Consider the following 21,555-nt stretch of genomic DNA (forward strand, 5'->3'; position numbering starts at 1 on the left):
GAACTAAGTCAGAGGAACTGGGAGTAGGAACAAAGTCAGAGGAACTGGGAGTAGGAACAAAGTCAGAGGAACTGGGAGTAGGAAAAAAGTCAGAGGAACTGGGAGTAAGAACAAAGTCAAAGAGACTAGTAGAAATCCAAGGTGCAAGGGAATTAGAGTTAACATAACAGGTTCACGAGCCTTTTTCTATAGCCTTATTCTTAAATTCCCAGCTCCAAGGACAGGAGCCGCTTCAAAGTTTTCACTTCAGTTAATAACTAATAAAAACAAGACATGACACCCAATTTTAGACGTAAGCAAGTGCAACCGAATGGATAAAACATATAAAGCTAGGCACAGCGATAGAAAACAGTCCATAGGTACAAACTGAATTAGCCAATTATCTTGGAGGCTGTACCTTTGACCCAATTGTCACAAGCACGCGTTACCACGCAGTAGAATACATCTGGAACGTCGGGGACGATACGAATATTACGAATATTATGTACTTCTTGTTTTCTGTCGACGATAATTTTGGGTCAGAATCCTCTCGTTTTTTTTTCTTTGAATTTAATTTGTTGTAAGAAAGGATTACATTCCATTCGGTGTAATAAATAGATTAATTTAAACGACACACACAGAAATAAAAATGTAGAAAACTGTTAAATCTAAAACCAACAAATTAAAGTTTTGGTTTATACTGAAAACAATTTGACATGATATCTGATCTTTTTACATGACATAACAGTATCCCAAAGGCAAACTTTTGCAGATCGAAAAGTTTTTAGCCTCAACTTAACATTTTTGAATAGATTAACTTTAAAGCTCGCATGTGTAAGACTTTTCTTTCAAAACTCTTTTAAACCAGCTCAGTTATACGAAGTTATTGGCTGAATTAACCTTATAATTAACCTTATAATATATACTATTATATACTAAACTGAAATAGACGCCAGATTATCCAAATCTACCAAAATACTGATTCTATTAATTTTAAGTTTCATCTAACAACAGTCAACCCTCACAATTGAAATCCAAATGTCGGATATGCAGCTATCACAGTTATAAAAGCAATGTTGAAGCCTCCATTCACATTTCCTTTCGTTCACATTTATAATCGCTACAGATTTCAATTACGCTAAAAAAGTCGTTGCTATGAATAAAATCTGTTAGAACAAAAGGAAAGTGTGTATTTCAGAACATTTACCCCTGCTGTAGTAGCTCAAACGATCCCTGAACTTAAAAAACACCCTGAAAGTCTCATATCTTTTATATCTGTAAGACCCCTCGATAATAGCGGGGGTGTAACCCCCGTCTTCCTCACCTCACTAACCAATCTAATATGAGGATACTGAGAACTAAAAACTGACAGTTCATAACAACATCCACCCGGGACCCGGACCCGTAGTAGCAGCGAGAATACGCCGCGTGGTTCTCCTGGCTGTAGTTGCCGTTTAGCTGATACAACTGTGCGTTACAGCACACAGACTGATTCCTGTTACAACCCTCAGTCTCACTACAGGTTCTCTCACACGTTTCCAAATCTGTCGTGCAGCCCCATTCTCTGTAGTTGGTAAAATAGTCCCAGTCCCATTTGGTCTTGTTGGCGTTGAAGACCTGGATGAGGCGGAAGTAACAGTACTGGTGTCCTGTTACATCGGCGTTACACGACCTGTTAGAATTAGCAGGTCACACTTCAAGAGAAAACACAGACACATACCAAATATATCACTTATCTATATAAAATGAAAACGTAAACACAACGAAGATATAGATTCATTTTGTATCTGAAACTTACAGAAAATTCACAGATCCAACTGGTACTAACATTCTTTATTCAAATCTATTTGAACATTTACAACGTGAAATCCTGAGACAAACAACTTACATAACAGTTAAAACTCACTGGTTATTATAGCACATGATGTCTGTGGTTATGTCGCAGTGCAAGCATTTGTATTCTGGTGCGTCTTCAGTGGGTCCCTGATCTTCTTCTTCCTCGGTGTTGGTGAGGTTTGTTGTGGCGGCTAGAGAAGATAGAAGAAGTAGTGCCAACACTTGACCTGCACTCATGTCATAGTAGGTTCACCCAGCTTCCTAGAGACGAGACACCGGTTATTAAATAATAGGCTTACACACTACCATGTGATAATAGTTTAGTGAAGCGGAAAGAAAAAGTAAGTTATAGATCTCGATGAAATGCACATGAATCTTCGCGCTGTGATAAATTGTTGTGCGCGCAGCGAGCGGGACGTACGGAAAACAACCGTCCCCCCACCAATTGATCCAAAATAAAACAAGACGTAAACTCGGAAACAGGACTGTAACGTCCACAATTTCAACTATTTGGAAAATCTCCAGCGCAGCTGAAAATTTAGGCAAGTGACTACTGATTATAACAACAAAAGCGAACCCGAAACTATGATCTCTGAATGTGAAGAATATATGATCTTATATAAATTAGTTAATCTTCCTCTTCGTCTAGACTACCACACAACTACTAACCACTGTACTACCAACTTAGTGTTTACACCGGCTTACTACCGGTCCAAGCTGAATGTGGTAATTTTTACCACATCTCATACCAGGTCCAAACTGAATGTGGAGTCTTGAACTAACTATAAGAATTACTCTGGTAGCAGGGTGAAGTTCAGTCTGCATTTGTAGGATTAGCCATTAGGACTACCGAGATAAATTGCATACCTAAATAATATGGGTGCATAGCAACCTTAACCTGTAGAAATCGTGTACATAGTGCTCAACTACTAAAGTAAATGAACATGTTTGTTAGTTAACATTCTGACTGAGTATCGAGGAGATAATTATCAGTAAATGTTAGTACATAGTACCAGTACAACAGGTGGTTTCATTTTCAAGTATGTCCATTAGGAGGAATCTAGCAACTCACAAGCTGTAATTGTACACTGACTTTTTGAAACTTTAAACACGTTTCATCCCCCCTCCTGTGAAATTGTATTCCTATTCAATTTGTACATTTCAATGCTCATCTATAGTTATACTTTCAGTTATTGAATTCGTGTCAACACAAGTGTTTCATTGCCTCCACTACAATACTATAATGATACACATCATCAACCCCATCGGCTGGTGTGGAACGGTACAAATATCAGGGAGACAATGTACAATGACCTTTGGTAAAATTAAAATTGTAGGGACTAGGAGATTCTCTACAGAACATTCTCTCCTCGATTTCATGGCGAAAAATTTCAGAAACCAGTATTTGTACAAAATAATTGTAAGCCCAAATCTGGTTCGTACCTCGTTACTCTTGTAGTAAATATCTTAATTTCTGGTTAAAGTCATTCAGATAATGCAATTACAATAATAAAGATACCTGTATAGTGCAGTAATATAAGGAACGAGTGGGAGAGGTATTTTAACTCCAGAGGATTGTTTCAAAAGTCTCGCCAAACCTTTCAGCAATCTAATAATCGGCCAATTCTAAATTTATATACAAAGCTGAAATAGAAGCGATACTTACACTTTACAGTTCGGGGCTATTTACCATGATCAAATAAGAAAAACACTTATCTTGAGGACCAAACTTGTACGGACGTGATGTAATCAAACTCCGTAATAATCACTGGATAACGAAAGCGTTCCCCAGTATCATTGACGCTAACTTTAAAAATTAAATTCGAATTGATATTGACCTTTGCTGTTCCCTACTTTTCCGTTCCCTAGTTACCTACACGGCATAAGATAGTGATAATACTGCGGAGTAGCTGAGATTCTAGTTCTTATTTTGGATTTTGAAATGTGCGGATTCGGAAAAAGTTTTGCTAGGTGGCCAGTTCTAGTCAGCTGTTAGTGTTTTAATTAGATTTGAAGAAACACAGCATGGTAGCAAAATACAGCTGAAGGCGGCAAAAAAAACGAAAAATGACACAACACAAGCTTTATATTAGTAGATAAATCAACTCAAGAATAAGTTGATGAAAAAATATAATTTAAGATATTTTTGCAGGTATGCGGCAACACTTAGATATTCAAAAGTCATGACTCCAAACATTACCAGGCTAAGGAGTAAGGGTGTAAGAATTGATCTATTTGCTGAAGATTAGAGAGGAGGGAAATTAGATCTACATTATCTGGAAACAAGATAAACCCGAGGCGCAGTACCAAGATCTGACGAGATATTAAGATGACGAAGCTAAATCAATAGGAAGTGATAAGAGTTTACAAAGAGCTGGTTTACATAGTCCTGGTAAAGTGACGAAGTAATAAGAGTTTTCAGCGAAGGACCAGTGAACCAAGCTCCCGCATCAGGTGGGTGTATGAATGTATTATTATTGTATCGGATCTGCTAAAGAACTATTGTACAGAAATTATATCGGCATTCAACATGAAATTGTTAGAGTGAACATTCTCGAACAGGTCTAGACTAATGGAAATATCAATGTGGGATTAATGCTAATTATACAAAAACAAGCCTGTAGTCGGAGGAAGTGAATCTCTGTCGACACTTCGAATCAGACCCTGGGATCAGGAATGCTGAACAGAACAGTGAATTTAAGTACAGATTTCTCTTTACTTAGGAAAAAGGTGCATCTACCAGTTATCGATTTCAATTTTTAACTGACAACATGAACATATTTGAGTTTAATACCGAGAAGGCTGTACTAGGCACCAGTTTCAAGCTTGTGGCGGACATATTACTACTAACACCAGAGAACCGAGAAATGACGGCTGCATTTGAGACGGTGAACTGGCACGGACCTACTACCAAGTACCAAGTTGTTGAGACGCCAGACGGTGAAATGGCACGGACCTACTACCAAGTACCAAGTCTATAATAGAACTTTCAACACTTTCTTCCAGACAGCTTCTACCAATTTATACAGAACAGCAGAACCTTACTAGTTACATAGTATGAGCTCACTAACAATATTATATTATCATCAGCACTTTATAAGCTTCTTCCAGTCCAGACTACCCTCACTACAATTCCTTATTCCACTGCTAAACTGAATTACAGTAGTGCTTGAAAAGGGTCAAGTGGTTAACGACTTTCTACCCCAGAACCTCGTGCCCAGGACCCTGACCCTGAACGTAAGGCAAGAGGCACAATGCTCTTGGGTACGACGTCCTGGAGCTGGAGGACGGAAATGGTCAGGTGATTTAAAGATAAAGTAAAAAACCAGCAGAGTAACGAAGTATTGACCAGCAAGAGCATTGAGGTAATTAGCTTTCATAATTAGTTAGTGTTCCTAATTAGATAGTGCTCCTAATGAGTTAGTGTTCAAAATTACTGCTATATCGATTAGGCTGTTATTGTTCAGATGTATCAAGATAACAAGCGAGCAATAAGAAAGAAAATACATATTACATACTGCAGTAAGATGAGCTGATCAATGAGCAATGATCGATGGCGATAGAGCGGCAACATAATCGTGATACAGCAATAAATATTAAGCTTCATGGCGAGAAATAAGATGTAAAATGAGTAGAAAATATACAGTCGGGGAGCATAACAATTACGTAGGGCAAACGAAGTAACGACCAGAGTACGCAGATTAGAATCTTCAGGACACAGATCTGGTATTCCGTATTATCATAGGTCCATTAAACTGATATATTGTTAAAAATGTTTCGATGTTATTCATTAAGTTTTAAAACGTTTTAAAGGTTTGCATATTTTGATATTTTAAAAGCGACACAGAGAAAACTGGTAAATGGTAAGGTGAACACTTTTTTCAGCCTAATATCAGAATTCGTTGGAATAGTCCCAGTATCTCAAGGGACCCAGTAAACGGGGGAATAGTCCCAGTATCTCAAGGGACCCGGTAAACGGAGGAATAGTCCCAGTATCTCAAGAGACCCAGTAAACGGGGGAACAGTATCTCAAGGGACCCGGTAAACGGGGGAATAGTCCCAGTATCTCAAGGGACCCAGTAAACGGGGGAACAGTATCTCAAGGGACCCGGTAAACGGGGGAATAGTCCCAGTATCTCAAGGGACCCGGTAAACGGGGGAATAGTCCCAGTATCTCAAGGGACCCAGTAAACGGGGGAATAGTCCCAGTATCTCAAGAGACCCGGTAAACGGGGGAACAGTATCTCAAGGGACCCGGTAAACGGGGGAATAGTCCCAGTATCTCAAGGGACCCAGTAAACGGGGGAACAGTATCTCAAGGGACCCGGTAAACGGGGGAATAGTCCCAGTATCTCAAGGGACCCAGTAAACGGGGGAACAGTATCTCAAGGGACCCGGTAAACGGGGGAATAGTCCCAGTATCTCAAGGGACCCAGTAAACGGGGGAATATTCCCAGTATCTCAAGAGACCCAGTAAACGGGGGAATAGTCCCAGTATCTCAAGGGACCCAGTAAACGGGGGAGTATTCCCCCGTATCTCAAGGGACCAAGTAAACGGGGAATAGTCCCAGTATCTCAAGAGACCCAGTAAACGGGGGAATAGTCCCAGTATCTCAAGAGACCCAGTAAACGGGGGAATAGTCCTAGTATCTCAAGAGACCCAGTAAACGGGGGAATAGTCCCAGTATCTCAAGGGACCCAGTAAACGGGGGAATAGTCCCAGTATCTCAAGAGACCCGGTAAACGGGGGAATAGTCCCAGTATCTCAAGAGACCCAGTAAACGGGGGAATAGTCCCAGTATCTCAAGAGACCCAGTAAACGGGGGAATAGTCCCAGTATCTCAAGAGACCCAGTAAACGGGGGAATAGTCCCAGTATCTCAAGAGACCCAGTAAACGGGGGAATAGTCCCAGTATCTCAAGAGACCCAGTAAACGGGGGAATAGTCCCAGTATCTCAAGAGACCCAGTAAACGGGGGAATAGTCCCAGTATCTCAAGAGACCCGGTAAACGGGGGAAAAGTCCCAGTATCTCAAGAGACCCAGTAAACGGGGGAATAGTCCCAGTATCTCAAGGGACCAAGTAAACGGGGGAATAGTCCCAGTATCTCAAGGGACCCGGTAAACGGGGGAATAGTCCCAGTATCTCAAGGGACCCGGTAAACGGGGGAATAGTCCCAGTATCTCAAGAGACCCAGTAAACGGGGGAATAGTCCCAGTATCTCAAGAGACCCAGTAAACGGGGGAATAGTCCCAGTATCTCAAGAGACCCAGTAAACGGGGGAATAGTCCCAGTATCTCAAGAGACCCAGTAAACGGGGGAATAGTCCCAGTATCTCAAGAGACCCAGTAAACGGGGGAATAGTCCCAGTATCTCAAGAGACCCAGTAAACGGGGGAATAGTCCCAGTATCTCAAGAGACCCGGTAAACGGGGGAAAAGTCCCAGTATCTCAAGAGACCCAGTAAACGGGGGAATAGTCCCAGTATCTCAAGGGACCAAGTAAACGGGGGAATAGTCCCAGTATCTCAAGGGACCCGGTAAACGGGGGAATAGTCCCAGTATCTCAAGGGACCCGGTAAACGGGGGAATAGTCCCAGTATCTCAAGGGACCCGGTAAACGGGGGAATAGTCCCAGTATCTCAAGGGACCCAGTAAACGGGGGAATAGTCCCAGTATCTCAAGAGACCCGGTAAACGGGGGAATAGTCCCAGTATCTCAAGAGACCCAGTAAACGGGGGAATAGTCCCAGTATCTCAAGAGACCCAGTAAACGGGGGAATAGTCCCAGTATCTCAAGAGACCCAGTAAACGGGGGAATAGTCCCAGTATCTCAAGAGACCCAGTAAACGGGGGAATAGTCCCAGTATCTCAAGAGACCCAGTAAACGGGGGAATAGTCCCAGTATCTCAAGAGACCCAGTAAACGGGGGAATAGTCCCAGTATCTCAAGAGACCCGGTAAACGGGGGAAAAGTCCCAGTATCTCAAGAGACCCAGTAAACGGGGGAATAGTCCCAGTATCTCAAGGGACCAAGTAAACGGGGGAATAGTCCCAGTATCTCAAGGGACCCGGTAAACGGGGGAATAGTCCCAGTATCTCAAGGGACCCGGTAAACGGGGGAATAGTCCCAGTATCTCAAGGGACCCGGTAAACGGGGGAATAGTCCCAGTATCTCAAGGGACCCGGTAAACGGGGGAATAGTCCCAGTATCTCAAGGGACCCAGTAAACGGGGGAACAGTATCTCAAGGGACCCAGTAAACGGGGGAATAGTCCCAGTATCTCAAGGGACCCAGTAAACGGGGGAATAGTCCTAGTATCTCAAGAGACCCAGTAAACGGGGGAATAGTCCTAGTATCTCAAGGGACCCGGTAAACGGGGGAATAGTCCCAGTATCTCAAGAGACCCAGTAAACGGGGGAATAGTCCCAGTATCTCAAGAGACCCAGTAAACGGGGGAATAGTCCTAGTATCTCAAGGGACCCGGTAAACGGGGGAATAGTCCCAGTATCTCAAGGGACCCGGTAAACGGGGGAATAGTCCCAGTATCTCAAGGGACCCGGTAAACGGGGGAATAGTCCCAGTATCTCAAGAGACCCAGTAAACGGGGGAATAGTCCTAGTATCTCAAGAGACCCAGTAAACGGGGGAATAGTCCCAGTATCTCAAGGGACCCGGTAAACGGGGGAATAGTCCCAGTATCTCAAGTGACCCAGTAAACGGGGGAACAGTATCTCAAGGGACCCAGTAAACGGGGGAATAGTCCCAGTATCTCAAGGGACCAAGTAAACGGGGGAATAGTCCCAGTATCTCAAGGGACCCAGTAAACGGGGGAATAGTCCTAGTATCTCAAGGGACCCAGTAAACGGGGAATTAGTCCTAGTATCTCAAGTGACCCAGTAAACGGGGGAACAGTATCTCAAGGGACCCAGTAAACGGGGGAATAGTCCCAGTATCTCAAGGGACCCATGAGTAAACGGGGAATTAGTCCTAGTATCTCAAGTGACCCAGTAAACGGGGGAACAGTATCTCAAGGGACCCGGTAAACGGGGGAATAGTCCCAGTATCTCAAGGGACCCAGTAAACGGGGGAATAGTCCCAGTATCTCAAGTGACCCGGTAAACGGGGGAATAGTCCCAGTATCTCAAGAGACCCAGTAAACGGGGGAATAGTACCAGTATCTCAAGAGACTCGGTAAACGGGGGAACAGTATCTCAAGGGACCCAGTAAACGGGGGAATAGTCCCAGTATCTCAAGGGACCAAGTAAACGGGGGAATAGTCCCAGTATCTCAAGGGACCCAGTAAACGGGGGAATAATACCAGTATCTCAAGGGACCCGGTAAACGGAGGTGCGGTATAGCAAAATTTGACAGTTGTACCATTCCTATTATTCCAGACTAACATTCCACTTGAAAATGAGGATACGTCTGCTTCAACACTCATCTTCAGTCTGTTTCGGCACTCATCTTTCTCATTAAAGCCAAAATATTTTCGACTCAACCTTGGCAAATTATAGTTAATCAGATTGACAGCCGACAACCTTGACCTGACACCACTTATATCTACCCACTGCGACAATAATCGTACCTAATCGTGTCTTTACTGCAGAAAATTAGGATAATAAAGACGGACAATGGCATAAATTATAGCTTAAATTAAGAGTAATTAATATAGCCTGTAATTGCGCAACCTTACTACAGACAGCATCAGAAGAAGGCCTGGTCAGATAAAAGAGGTAGGTTTTAGGTGAATTCCAGAGGTAAATCAGACAAATGATAATATGGCAATAACAATGATAATAAATAAATACAGTGCAGACGAACGTAATAACAATACAAGGATTTATTTTAAAGTAGACTCCGTCACGTGGCTCTCAGAGTATCCACTATCTACTAATTACATAATTATGGTAATTACAATTACATAATGAGATAATGAGGTACGGGAACTCTTTAGACCACCAAAATTAAGGGAAGTTCCGAGTTTTAGCATTTCTAAACTTAGTTAAGTTATAATTTAGGAATTTGTAAACTGTAAAGTGCGTTCCATTGAAGAGCTGTGTAGGACGTAGGTCACGCATGCCTGATATCAAGCGAGAACGAATATCTAAAAATACAGTGCCCATAAAGTAATTACGCAAGACAACCCCCCATTAGGGGCGGGACCAAATTTATTTGGGGTATTTAAAGAGCATTCGTTCAGATAGGCATCCTGTCTTCAGCTGCGGCAAGTAATCCGGACGCAAAATAGAAAGTAAACGGACACAAAATAGAAAGTAAACGGAACCAAGCTTTACAATCCCTCGTTTGATATCGGGTCACTTTCAAACGAGTGCGAACACGCAATTTGCGGTAACAAGGGTCTCCCGAAAATATCGGGTAAGAAAACATCGGATGAAATTCACAAGAAAGCGGCATTCTGCAACCACGCTGTTTAACAATACCAGGCTTCCGCTAAAGTATACTCCTATACCAGGAGCTTGGTAACTCTGAAACCAAGAACCGGGAGAACCCTGCTAAATCTTACTGGACCCGGACCTGAGAGGCGGGCTAAAAATTATAAATATTACACGATCCTAAGCTGGGGGGTAGAATATGTTGAAGTGCACAGAATAGTAAGCTCAGATCACTGAACGTTAAGAAAAAGCTTGTGACGTATTAGCGTGATGTGTAGTGAGTGGCTGTGTAGATGTTTCATGTGTTCATTACACACATTTGTCTCAACACTATCTTGTTCCAGATTGTGAAACTTAGCACTTTTAACTATTCGATGACAACTTATAGAGCGCTAAAATTGCTGAACGTTGACGGAAAGACATAGGTTATTGTTAGAAAACGAGGCTCGTCAAATCAGTAACAAATAGAGGTCTTCACTTAGGTAGATTCTCGGAGCTCAACAAAACTAGGTTTTCTCCTGCAGGAAAACTAGCTTTGCTCTCGCAAGAAAGCTCAAATTCAAGAAATGTAGGTTTACAGCATCAAAGCAGACGCATTCACACGTGACCCAATTAAAATGAGCAATAAAACATTAAACAATTGTAGAGACAAGTGTTGTTTAAACGCATCAGCCCCCGCTTTAAAGTAGTCGCAGTGTTACGTGTTGAAAATCAGATGCAGAGCTTGCGACTCAGACAAGAGGGCAACCGCCAATAAGATCACGGTATTTTCCTCAGCAGCCAATCAGGTCACGGTATTTTCTTCAGCCGCCAATCATGCCACGGTATTTTTCAGCCGCCAATCGGCGTCGACAACGATTTTAGACTTGAACCGACAGTCATTGAGTGCATTGGTTAGTTTACTATCACGTGGCGTTTGAATTAATGGTTATGGGCTACTGCCACTGTCAGATAACATCCAGTTATATGAGGAGGAGACCTATAGTTTCAATACGAAATTTGAAAGGATAGAGAGAAACCTAGATGCATAGGAAAACAAGCAATGAAGGAATCATAGCGAGAGGTTCTCAAACAACACGAACAAGTCAACAGCAGTACATGAACTCAATAATTCAGCTGCCTTTTGAATAGTTTCAAATGCCACCACGTCGCGCATATTGTGTATTAAAAATCTTTCTGCTGCATGAGAATCAAGGGATACATACACATTATTAACAGTGAAGCATTCGAACAGGCTCCAGCGGTAATCCAAGTAGCACCGCACGATGCCAAGACATGTTCACAGGGCACAACTTCACTCAATACACAGCACTTTTTCTAGATAACATTTAATATCTTAATTGAAATTGTATGTGGTTACATAGAATATTCACTGATTTATTGTTTAGAACAAAAGTCACATAAAACTACACAGAAGATTGAAGATAACAGAACAAGGCAAACGAGACTATTGAAAACTAAAACTATTGAAAACTCATTTAATTCAACATCTGAACATTCAACATAGGATCAAGACTAAAAAATGACTATCTGAAATTCTCAAACGAAACGCCAAATTTAGCACGTGATGCTTTAATCACATGTAATTGAGACTGCAGTCTTGATGACCAGTCGTGTACAGCATGACATAAGAGAAAGAAAGAGTGTGTATCGAATGCAGGGAATACAAAGCGTATTGTGTGTGCGCACATACTGGACCAGTCCATTAAATTTGATATAATTAGACGGTATGTCATTGCTCCAGTACAACGCATGAGAACGAAAAGGTTTGACTAGTGTCTAGTCTCTGCCCACTTTCACTCCCTCCCGATAGAAACATGTTTCATTGTTACCTCACTGCCACAGCAGCCTCACAATGGGCGAGTATTGTCAGATATGATGGGAAGGGATATTGAACAGGCCGGACTACTGCACTACCTGCCTTGCTGCTCATAAGTAACGACAATTGAGCTAGCTGCCAACTGTCAATGGAAGCCAATATCCGTTTAGCTATAATGGGTTTTTTTGGTATTAGTAAACTGTGGTAATCTGCAACAATATGTTATTCAATACGTTATTATCTGGGAGAAAAAGCTAGAGGAGATAAGAGGAGGAATCCAGTCGGGTTACAACACAAATATGATAAGGAGGATGTTAATGAAAAGACGAGGATTAGGACAATCAGGAATGTGAAAATGAGAAGGAGGATAGTGAGGATTCAGGAGAATGATAAGGATAGGGTTAAGAGGAGTATTAACCGAACTGAACTGCATTAGTCCTATACATGGTAGCTGTGAGAACTCGTAAGCTTTCAGCGATGTCCAGTGCGCATTTACAGCTGAGAAATGACTTATATGTTGCACCACAAGTAAACAAGTATAGAGGGGTCAGTGTAACTAGTACCACAAGTAAACAAGTATAGAGGGGTCAGTGTAGCTAGTACCACAAGTGAACAAGTATAGAGGGGTCAGTGTAGCTAGTACCACAAGTAAACAAGTATAGAGGGGTCAGTGTAGCTAGTACCACAAGTAAACAAGTATAGAGGGGTCAGTGTAGCTAGTACCACAAGTAAACAAGTATAGAGGGGTCAGTGTAACTAGTACCACAAGTAAACAAGTATAGAGGGGTCAGTGTAGCTAGTACCACAAGTGAACAAGTATAGAGGGGTCAGTGTAGCTAGTACCACAAGTAAACAAGTATAGAGGGGTCAGTGTAGCTAGTACCACAAGTAAACAAGTATAGAGGGGTCAGTGTAGCTAGTACCACAAGTAAACAAGTATAGAGGGGTCAGTGTAACTAGTACCACAAGTAAACAAGTATAGAGGGGTCAGTGTAACTAGTACCACAAGTAAACAAGTATAGAGGGGTCAGTGTAGCTAGTACCACAAGTTAACAAGTATAGAGGGGTCAGTGTAGCTAGTACCACAAGTAAACAAGTATAGAGGGGTTAGTGTAGCTAGTACCACAAGTAAACAAGTATAGAGGGGTCAGTGTAGCTAGCAGTGCTGCACCACTAGTTTTAATTACTGGTCATGTGACCTTCCTCAATAACATTATACACGGCCACTTCAGAGGCCTTACTTGTACTGCAACTAGACCACACTCGACTAGTACAAATACCAACGGCAAATGATTTACAGAACATTAATTTCACCAATCTGTTCCACGATTTGCCCTTATCGGGACCGTCAGTCCTGACCAGTGCTAGTCATGTAGACACGTGGACATGTCATGTACACACGTGGGCTGTTCAGGGGTCACGTGGGCGCCAATGCGGCCGGTTAATAAGAAAATTGAATGAAAGCCACAGTCGTCCTAGATAATCGAGTCTAAAATTCGGACCTTTTCGGAAAAGGAACAAACATGACAGTGAGATGAGAGTGAAACAACTATGAAGGAAGCTGAACTGAAAACAGCAATTTCAAGGCTCTGACTTTGAAACAGGGGTAAATACTTCCGCCTTCCAAGCTGCTTTGTAGTGTGCATTTTATTGTTACGGTAACTGAAGTTTTAAATTTGTCACTACTAGTTGATATAACACTACCTACTGCGGTTCACCAAATACTGTTCAAACTATGTAAAACTAAGAATAGGTTGATAATAATAAGAGAGTGGCAGAAAACGATAGCAAATCATAAATGATGCAAGATAATTATCTTATCTATTACGTGGCGAGACCGAGATGCAAATTTACTGGATTCTAATAAGTAACAATTATCGCACCAATTAAAATATATCAAATAAAATGGGTATTATTAAGGCAAATGAGATAGTCTCACGATCCAACATGACAGATGCAGAACATACACTGAATCTCAATCTTGCTTGGTAACGTCCGGAAAATATTTCCCTCCCTCATAATTAATGTTGCTTGTGGTATCTAAGCAGACGACGAAGAGGTAGGGGGTTAAGATACGGTAAATGATATTGGGAGGAGAAGTTCTGGTGTCTTGTAACCTAGAACTGGCTAGCGAATCAGGGGGATTGGTTCAATATATAGCCCTGATCGGATTACAAAATGCGTTTAGCCGAATAATAGCGCAAACTGACCGGTCTTTTAAATATGACAACTACAGGACCTGATTGGAGGAGGAGGAGGAGGGTGAGGGTTTACAAGGAAGGTAACATTGGGTCACATTACACAGCTCCGAAGGTAATGTTTTTGACACAATCAGGCGGCAGGGGGGCTGATACTAATGCCGGGGGAGTGGGGCCATGACGACGAATACCTTTTCACATACATGCTACATTGTTCGAATTCCACTGCGAGGGGGTAATTTCTGGAAGTTATGATTTAGTGATAGTATTATCACACAATATTATCGGGTAAGTATTGAGTGTTGGAGACGGGAGCTGATTGTTCTGCATGTCTCTCCGTATTTGGTAATTATACTAATCAGAGTACTATATACTGTCTAGTAATACTTTCTAGTACTCCAACTACTGTCTAGTGTCTAGTGTTTAGTGTCTAGTTCCTCCTTTGAACGACGGAATGTTGCATTTTACTACCTACCACTTCTGCTTAAGTAATAAGAGATTAAAGCTAACCTGCCATTTTCATAAACGGTAGTGAATTTTCCTTGCTTACTTTACTCATATTTGCAGTTCTACGATTAAAACAATTCCGGCCGAAATAGTAATTTTTCATTGAAACGTATAGCTCTGCCAATCAAAGTATTAAACATCAGGCTACTATGTATACTATACTTCCTTACATACAATTATACCCTATAAACCTCGAATAACCAGACTGCACCTTTAGTTACGTAAGAAGTTGGTAATCTCATACTTTTAGTTTTTTTCCCCTTTCTTTTTGATCTATAAAAATTCATGGGAGTGTGATAGCTTCTAACTGGATCAGTTTGGTAGTTACGAACAATGATGAAGAGTTTCAGCTTAAAAGTGAATACCCACTAAGTAACATCTACCAAAAATGTGCAAACAAACTAGGATACAACATTTTAGGTTACAATAACGATGAAATTAGGTTACTGCCAGGAGTTAACTAGGATAAAACCTACAGGTCACACTATGTAGAATGCGAGAAGAAGAAGACGATGTAGCAACTGTAAGCCAACCCAGTGCACACTTTGTACTAACCAAGCCAAACAATTTAATGTGGTAAAGTTGTAAACACTCAGCAAGCCATGCTCTCAACCGGTTAATTAACCTTGACAATAATTGGGTGCGTACTTAATAATTTAATTATTTAATTAACGGGAAATAAAATGCGGCCAGTGCTAATAAAAAGAGATGTTTCGTATTTCAGCTCAACTGTGGAGAACATCTCTTTTTGAGCCACACTGTTGGAAGTTTAACGAGTCATGATTAGACGATGAGAGTAATTGACGTATTAAATTTCACCCTGAAGATATTCGCTAATACGCTAATTATGAAGACCGAATTAAATAAATTAATTCAATTTAAGTTACAGTATGATATTTCTGATATGGCTTATTATATTGGTATTTCTTATTTCATCATTAAAGTTTAATAATGATCATTAGTGAGTTACGAGTAAAGGCAACTCGTACAATTGGACAATTCACAAAGTGGAGGGCCAGCTTTTTTGGAATGTTTGGGATAAGAAGTCAGGATAATGTTTTAACTTTTTCCCATCAATTGTGAGAACTAAAAATAATTTTGAATAATTGGCTAGTGGAGATGTCACAGCAACCGATGCCCGGCTGTAACAGCTGTCAATTTCGGTTTAAAATATCGAAGTCCCATCAATACTGGTGGACTCTATATAGCTGACAGTATAAGGGATCATACACCAGGATCTTCCTAAAACTGGTTTGTTTCGGCTTTAGAAAGAGGGTGAAGCCCAAATCTAAGACATAATATGACAAACAATGCCCATTTTACATACGACACACTAGGCGCAGTGCATTATAATTAGTATCTGAAAGTTCCTACTCTTCCCAAAACTAACCATCTAAATTCGCTAAACTGTCAACTGATGGTGGGCGGACTATATAGCTAATTGGTCGGTTTTAGCATTGACCAACAAATTTGGCACTAATTGTAGGCATCAGAGACTCAGAGTCAACATGTACGTGCGGTAATACTTTTTAAATAGTGCGATTCCGCAACTTCCCAAAACGCTTCATGTGCGGCAAATATTGAGACAAAAAACACAACAATTAATTAGCTGAACTATTCACCAAATTTGCGGCAGTTCTCTCAGGTTGGATTATTCAAAAAAGTAACATATAATATTATAACGTTGGCTTACAAGATTGACAAGGTGTTTTACGTACATTGAGTTTCCTGACAGTCCAAGATTTATACTAGTTTTACTAGTGCCTCAGTTAAGTTTTCAAAATTGTCCCACATTTAAACGACGATTTGTCTTGAACTGAGTTGTAGGTTTGTAGAACTTCAAGACTCTCGGAGTCTGTTGTCGATATCTATGTTTAATATATTTATCGTATATAATTTGGAAGTCTCTCTCTCCAGCAGCAGGAGTTGGGGAAATGTGGACGCGTTGTGGAAGCCACTGTAAGGAAGGCTTACTGTCGACGCCGACCAATCAAAAGAAGAGTTGTAGGTTCATAATATAACCTACCATGCACCAAGACGCGCGCCGAGTTGGACTCGTCGACGGTCTTGAATATAATAATATTTGAAACAAATATTTTACCAGTATCACCCGTTAAGAACTAAGTTTCCCGACAATTGTATAACAGATGGGGCGGGGCGGCTTATTTTCGAATTTCAGGTATTTTTAAACATTAAAGCAAAAACGCCTAATTTAACGTCCGTTGACGGTCGACGTGAAAAAATATTTGGAGTCTTTTTGCTTCCAAAGGGGAAAAAAATGAGGCCTGGCCTTTTTTTTAAAGGACCAATAAAATTTAGGGAGGGTGGAGGGCAACAAAATTGTGGGGGAGGGGGGCGCCGGGCGGCACACAAATACGTTTCGCCACTGGTGAGAAGGGGGTAAGAAAAGACTCGACCTTTTAATTAACCAAATAAAATTTCAGCGGGGGTCCGGGGGCACTAAACGGCCAGTGTATTTGTAACTTTACGCCACTGACCCTGTAACCCCAGGCCAGGATGATGAGCATTTGTGATTTGTAGTTTGAGTAACCCAGTAGTACTTACCAGGGGACCCCAGGCTATTATAATTTTCATATGCTTGTCCATTGTTAATGGACTAGCCCGGCGCGCGCTACTTCGTAGAAGTTTAGACTAGTAACATCCGTCAAGATTAGGCGGAATGACAGGCTGAGCGCCGCCCAGTCTAGTAAAGTATTACTACTGCATACTGATAAGAGGAGTGATTTAACGGGTGATACTCGTAAAATATTTCTTTAAAATATTCAGGACCGTCGACGAGTCCAACTCGGCGCGCGTCCTGGTACGGTAGGTTATAATTATAAACCTACTCAGTTACACTTAATATCTTACTCTTATTAGAACGCTTCTACTAAATCGCTCGCCCAAATTTTAAGAAAATTCTTGTGAAAAGGCCCTTTTGGTATGAAATTGATCTCAACCGGTGTATTTTTGAACGCTGATTCCGAGTCACCCCCCATGACGTAGGGTAAAAATGCTTCCCTGGATAGTTATGGGCAAAAAACCGTTTTGGTCACGTGACAGGCTAGTAAAACATGAATTCGATTGTTTAGGGCTCGGGTTAGGGTTAGGGTTGTGGTAAGGGTTATGGATAGCTTCGGGGTTATGGTTAGGGTTGGGATTAGGGTTTATGTAAAACCGTTTTGTACGGCTGCAAAACCATAAAAACCAAAGTCACGTGAACTTTTTGGGCGAGCGAATTAGTAAGAGCTAGCCATCTTCAATCTTAGAATGCGCTTGCGCTTTGAGGTATTAACTAGACAACAGTTATTTCGATAAGCAATAAGGGGGGACAGAGGGCCCAAGTTGCAGCATAAACCAGACAATATTGAAGATTTAGATTTAAATATTGAGCCCTTTGGTTAGAGAATACTTTCTTAGATATTTTTGACAGTTTTTAATATTGGTAATGTTAATAAATTGTAATTGATCGATATGTAATATTTAGGCCCGGGGCCATTTTTACAACAAAGAGTGATTCGATCGACATCATCCTTTAACGGGTGATACTCGTAAAATATCTGTTCCATATATTAGGACCGTCGATGAGTCCAACTCGGCGCGCGTCCTGGTAGGTTGTAAACCTACACTAGAATCCTCCGGTAACCATTACCAAGAACGTACGTACGTGCGCGTTAGATCGCGGATCGCGCGCGATCGGTCTGATCTAATGTCAGGCGCGCGCGGCGCGCGTAGGGTCTACTGGAAAACTCATAAAATATCTTACCGCGTGTTACATGGCCAGGGATCCTCTGATGACAGGTGTCCCAGGTGGTGATGTTCGTTCCATAACTTTATGAGAGCCTTTGTTGCTTCCATTTGTGTGTTTGCTTTCATTCCCTTTGAATGCGAATAAATTATGTACGAGCTACTTTCATTGTGGAGTATTTAGAAATAAACTTTCATGATGGTCAGGAGTTAGCGCACCAATTTAATGGATTTACTTCTACTCATAGATTTGTTGTTTGGAGTACCCAAAAGAAAAACACAGGGGATGTGAAATTTTCAAAGCAATTAAAAAATTTGATCATAATTGATGATAATTATAGTACACGCATTCATAATACAGTTATAACGTTCAATTCTCAAAGTGTTTGAAATAAAGTGTGTATAATAAACTCTCGATCCAAATGCCAGTTCGTGTCAAGTGCAAACATATCGCGTAGCTCAAACTAACTAAAAAACGTTTAAAAAGATATCACCGAGGTCCAATGGAATGTATACAAAATATGCCCGCTATTTCACGAAGTATTCTCTACTGTTCAGTCACCGTGGTAAGAAGGAGCTTTACTTGCTAAATATAGTCCATGCAATGATTGTAAGATATCCATACTACTCTTTGATGGTTAACATTCTGATCAAATCTGAAATGGAATGTTACATGAGAATGAGAGGAGTAGAATGTTGTTATATAATAATCTGAAATGGAATGTTAGGATTATCTAGAAGGATTATCTACAATTTTCTTATTATATATATATTATAATTTATATATATACACGGAAAGTGTCCTGTATGTGTCAGCATTTAGAACCAGCAAGAAGTATTAAAATATACCCACAACTTAAGAAATTAACTTTTAATCCGTCGGGAACATTTTAAACTAGGTTATTTAACAAATTGTTCGCAACTTTCATAGAATGTTAGGTTAGGTGGTAGTATTAACGAAAGAATGGAAATAAAAAACACCCTCATAATTGGTGTAATATACAAAGGAATGTTTCCCATTATATCATAATGATTACGTTTGATGCGACAAGGAAAAGGCTCTTATCAGGAAAGGAATTATCCAACGTTTCAATGTGACAACATCGTATTCATGATCTCAAATTATTTGTTATATAGTAGCGTTGAAAGTTTTAAAAAAAAAGTTTTTTAAAAAGCATCAAACGGGATCAATAGAAATTTACCCAAAAAAAACCATTTCAACTATGCGACTCATAAATGATATTCCTATCCGGATTTTACATAATTATTACGTTATCTAGGATACCTTTAGCATCTTAAATACTGATACTTGTATTGAAAACTATGAGTTAACTAAGTAACTTACCCTCGTAGTTGACACAGCCTTGACTGTCCTCATACCCAGAGATCAGATCATCTACTTCCTTGTCCTCCATTGGCTCTCCTGGGATAGATAAAACACGTGAGATTCAAGGTAAAAAATATCAATTAGCGGGGGACTCTTAACCTTTCACATTTGAAAAAGATACAAAAGTTCTTTTAACCAAGGATCAGCAAGTGTAACTTTGAGATTATACAAAAGTTGCACAAACTAGGCGTACAGGATGAAATGGTTATTCCTTTCGGCCTGAAATCAAGAAATAGTACCACCTAGATCTGCCTTCTCAAGTCTCTATTTCAAGTACATTTTGTACATTCTACATTCCACCGTTATCTCCTGCTCTACTTCTCAAATACTGAAAGTTAAACATTCTCCACATATTGAGATATAACATTATACTGGATGAAACCAAAGCCTGGACGTTTGATCATACGATACTTTAAAAGGCACACAAATATGTAACAAACATTTTAGAGCTGAGTAATGAAGGCTGTTCATTACATCGCGATCGTGTAATTCTATAGGCCCGTATTCTATAGGCTGCAGTAAACACAGGTCTACATATTATAATGTGATCACTGATCATATTGAACCGTTTCCTCAGACATTACAGGAAATGGTATCACGTGATAATGAAATACACCTGCAGTCCTGTACTAATATACCTCAATGTGATCACTAACTAGCTAGAATTACTGTAATTCTGTACAGTTAGAAAAGAAAGGAAGGGCGGATGATCACTACCCAAAAGTTAGCAGCGTTGAAACCAAATATTGTAGGGCGGAGCTGAATAATTCGAATAATTTGAACATTTTAAATGTTTACAGTAACCTACAGTAATTATAGTAGAGATAGTTGTACATTTAAACAGCTTTACTGGCCGCTATTAAAACTGAATGAGACACACTCGGGTGTGTACTGTGTGTAACAGCATTCTAATATATCACGTAATTACGGCCTGTAACAAGGTCATGTGTAACTGTGTAACTGTGTTAAAGGTAGGTGTAATAACGTATATCAAGTTGCCTGATTTCAGCAATATCCCTGGTACCCGATGAAATTAGGTGGACACACCAGGATGTTAGCTTCGTCCTGCCAAGGTTACCGTGGACTTTAGCATTATGACTTAAGGTGGGGCATGTATTTGCAGATTTAATTTATTGGTATTGATTATTTAAGAGATCTCTGAAGGTATTGCAGTTAAACAACACTTTGTTTGGTAGAGAACCTAGACTGGCCAGTTTACTTCAAAGTATGTTTCATCAGAAAGTTTCAGCCTAGAGCGTGTGAAAGTGAGTCCAGAACTCATCGTGATGATTAAATACGTAAATAACATGCTAATAACGCAGCTGACAGGATTACGTTACAATTACAAGCTTAACTTCACGTTATTCCTACACGGCACACCCCGGAGATGTTACTCGCGATGTTGCGGCTTATAAATGAAACCTAATCAGTAATCTATTCGAAGTTATGAAACCAAATTATTATACTTCCAGTAAGGTATCTTCACAGGTTTTTAACAATGCGACATTTCTGTACACTCAGTTTAAAGAACAACACATTCTTTACGATCTTATACCGGAATTCATAAGAGAGGTAAGAGTAGAGATGTAAGCTTTGTTTTGTGAATAATTGGAGGTTATGATCGAACGTTAGGAATTTAAAGAAACATTGAATTGTTTTATATCGGCTTCACCATAATGTCATAATGTGTTT

The 21,555-nt window shown here is 40.5% G+C and overlaps 2 protein-coding genes across 2 annotated transcripts in view; both read right to left on the reverse strand.

The window, feature by feature from the left end:
* Window positions 1-580: 580 nt before the first annotated feature.
* LOC134815082 (uncharacterized) lies at window positions 581-18,582 on the reverse strand. Its single transcript, XM_063823556.1, has 3 exons — window positions 18,496-18,582; window positions 1,886-2,076; window positions 581-1,651 (listed from the first exon to the last, which is right to left on the reverse strand). The coding sequence occupies exons 2-3, from the start codon at window positions 2,050-2,052 to the stop codon at window positions 1,300-1,302; spliced, it is 519 nt and encodes a 172-aa protein (XP_063679626.1). The 5' UTR covers window positions 2,053-2,076; window positions 18,496-18,582; the 3' UTR covers window positions 581-1,299.
* Window positions 18,583-18,763: 181 nt separating this feature from the next.
* The window catches only part of LOC134814840 (myosin light polypeptide 6-like), a 45,423-nt gene continuing 42,631 nt past the window's right edge, over window positions 18,764-21,555 (reverse strand). Inside the window, exons 6-7 of the mRNA XM_063823135.1 lie at window positions 19,822-19,899; window positions 18,764-19,132 (exon numbers count right to left, since the gene is read on the reverse strand). Coding sequence (XP_063679205.1) covers window positions 19,101-19,132; window positions 19,822-19,899 — 110 coding nt within the window. The 3' untranslated portion in view covers window positions 18,764-19,100. The remainder of the gene's footprint in view (window positions 19,133-19,821; window positions 19,900-21,555) is intronic.

This window comes from Bolinopsis microptera, chromosome 5, assembly GCF_026151205.1.
Source record: "Bolinopsis microptera isolate Bmic1 chromosome 5, MBARI_Bmic_1.0, whole genome shotgun sequence".
In the NCBI taxonomy this organism is placed as follows: domain Eukaryota; kingdom Metazoa; phylum Ctenophora; class Tentaculata; order Lobata; family Bolinopsidae; genus Bolinopsis; species Bolinopsis microptera.

What these genes read in the sequence shown, in the direction of transcription:
- LOC134815082 (XM_063823556.1), bottom strand. Translation starts at nt 2,052, where the DNA reads ATGAGTGCAGGTCAAGTGTTGGCACTACTTCTTCTATCTTCTCTAGCC. An exon ending in ATCATGTGCTATAATAACCA is followed by an intron (nt 1,652 to 1,885) that starts GTGAGTTTTAAC and finishes TAATTCTAACAG; the next exon opens with GTCGTGTAACGCCGATGTAA.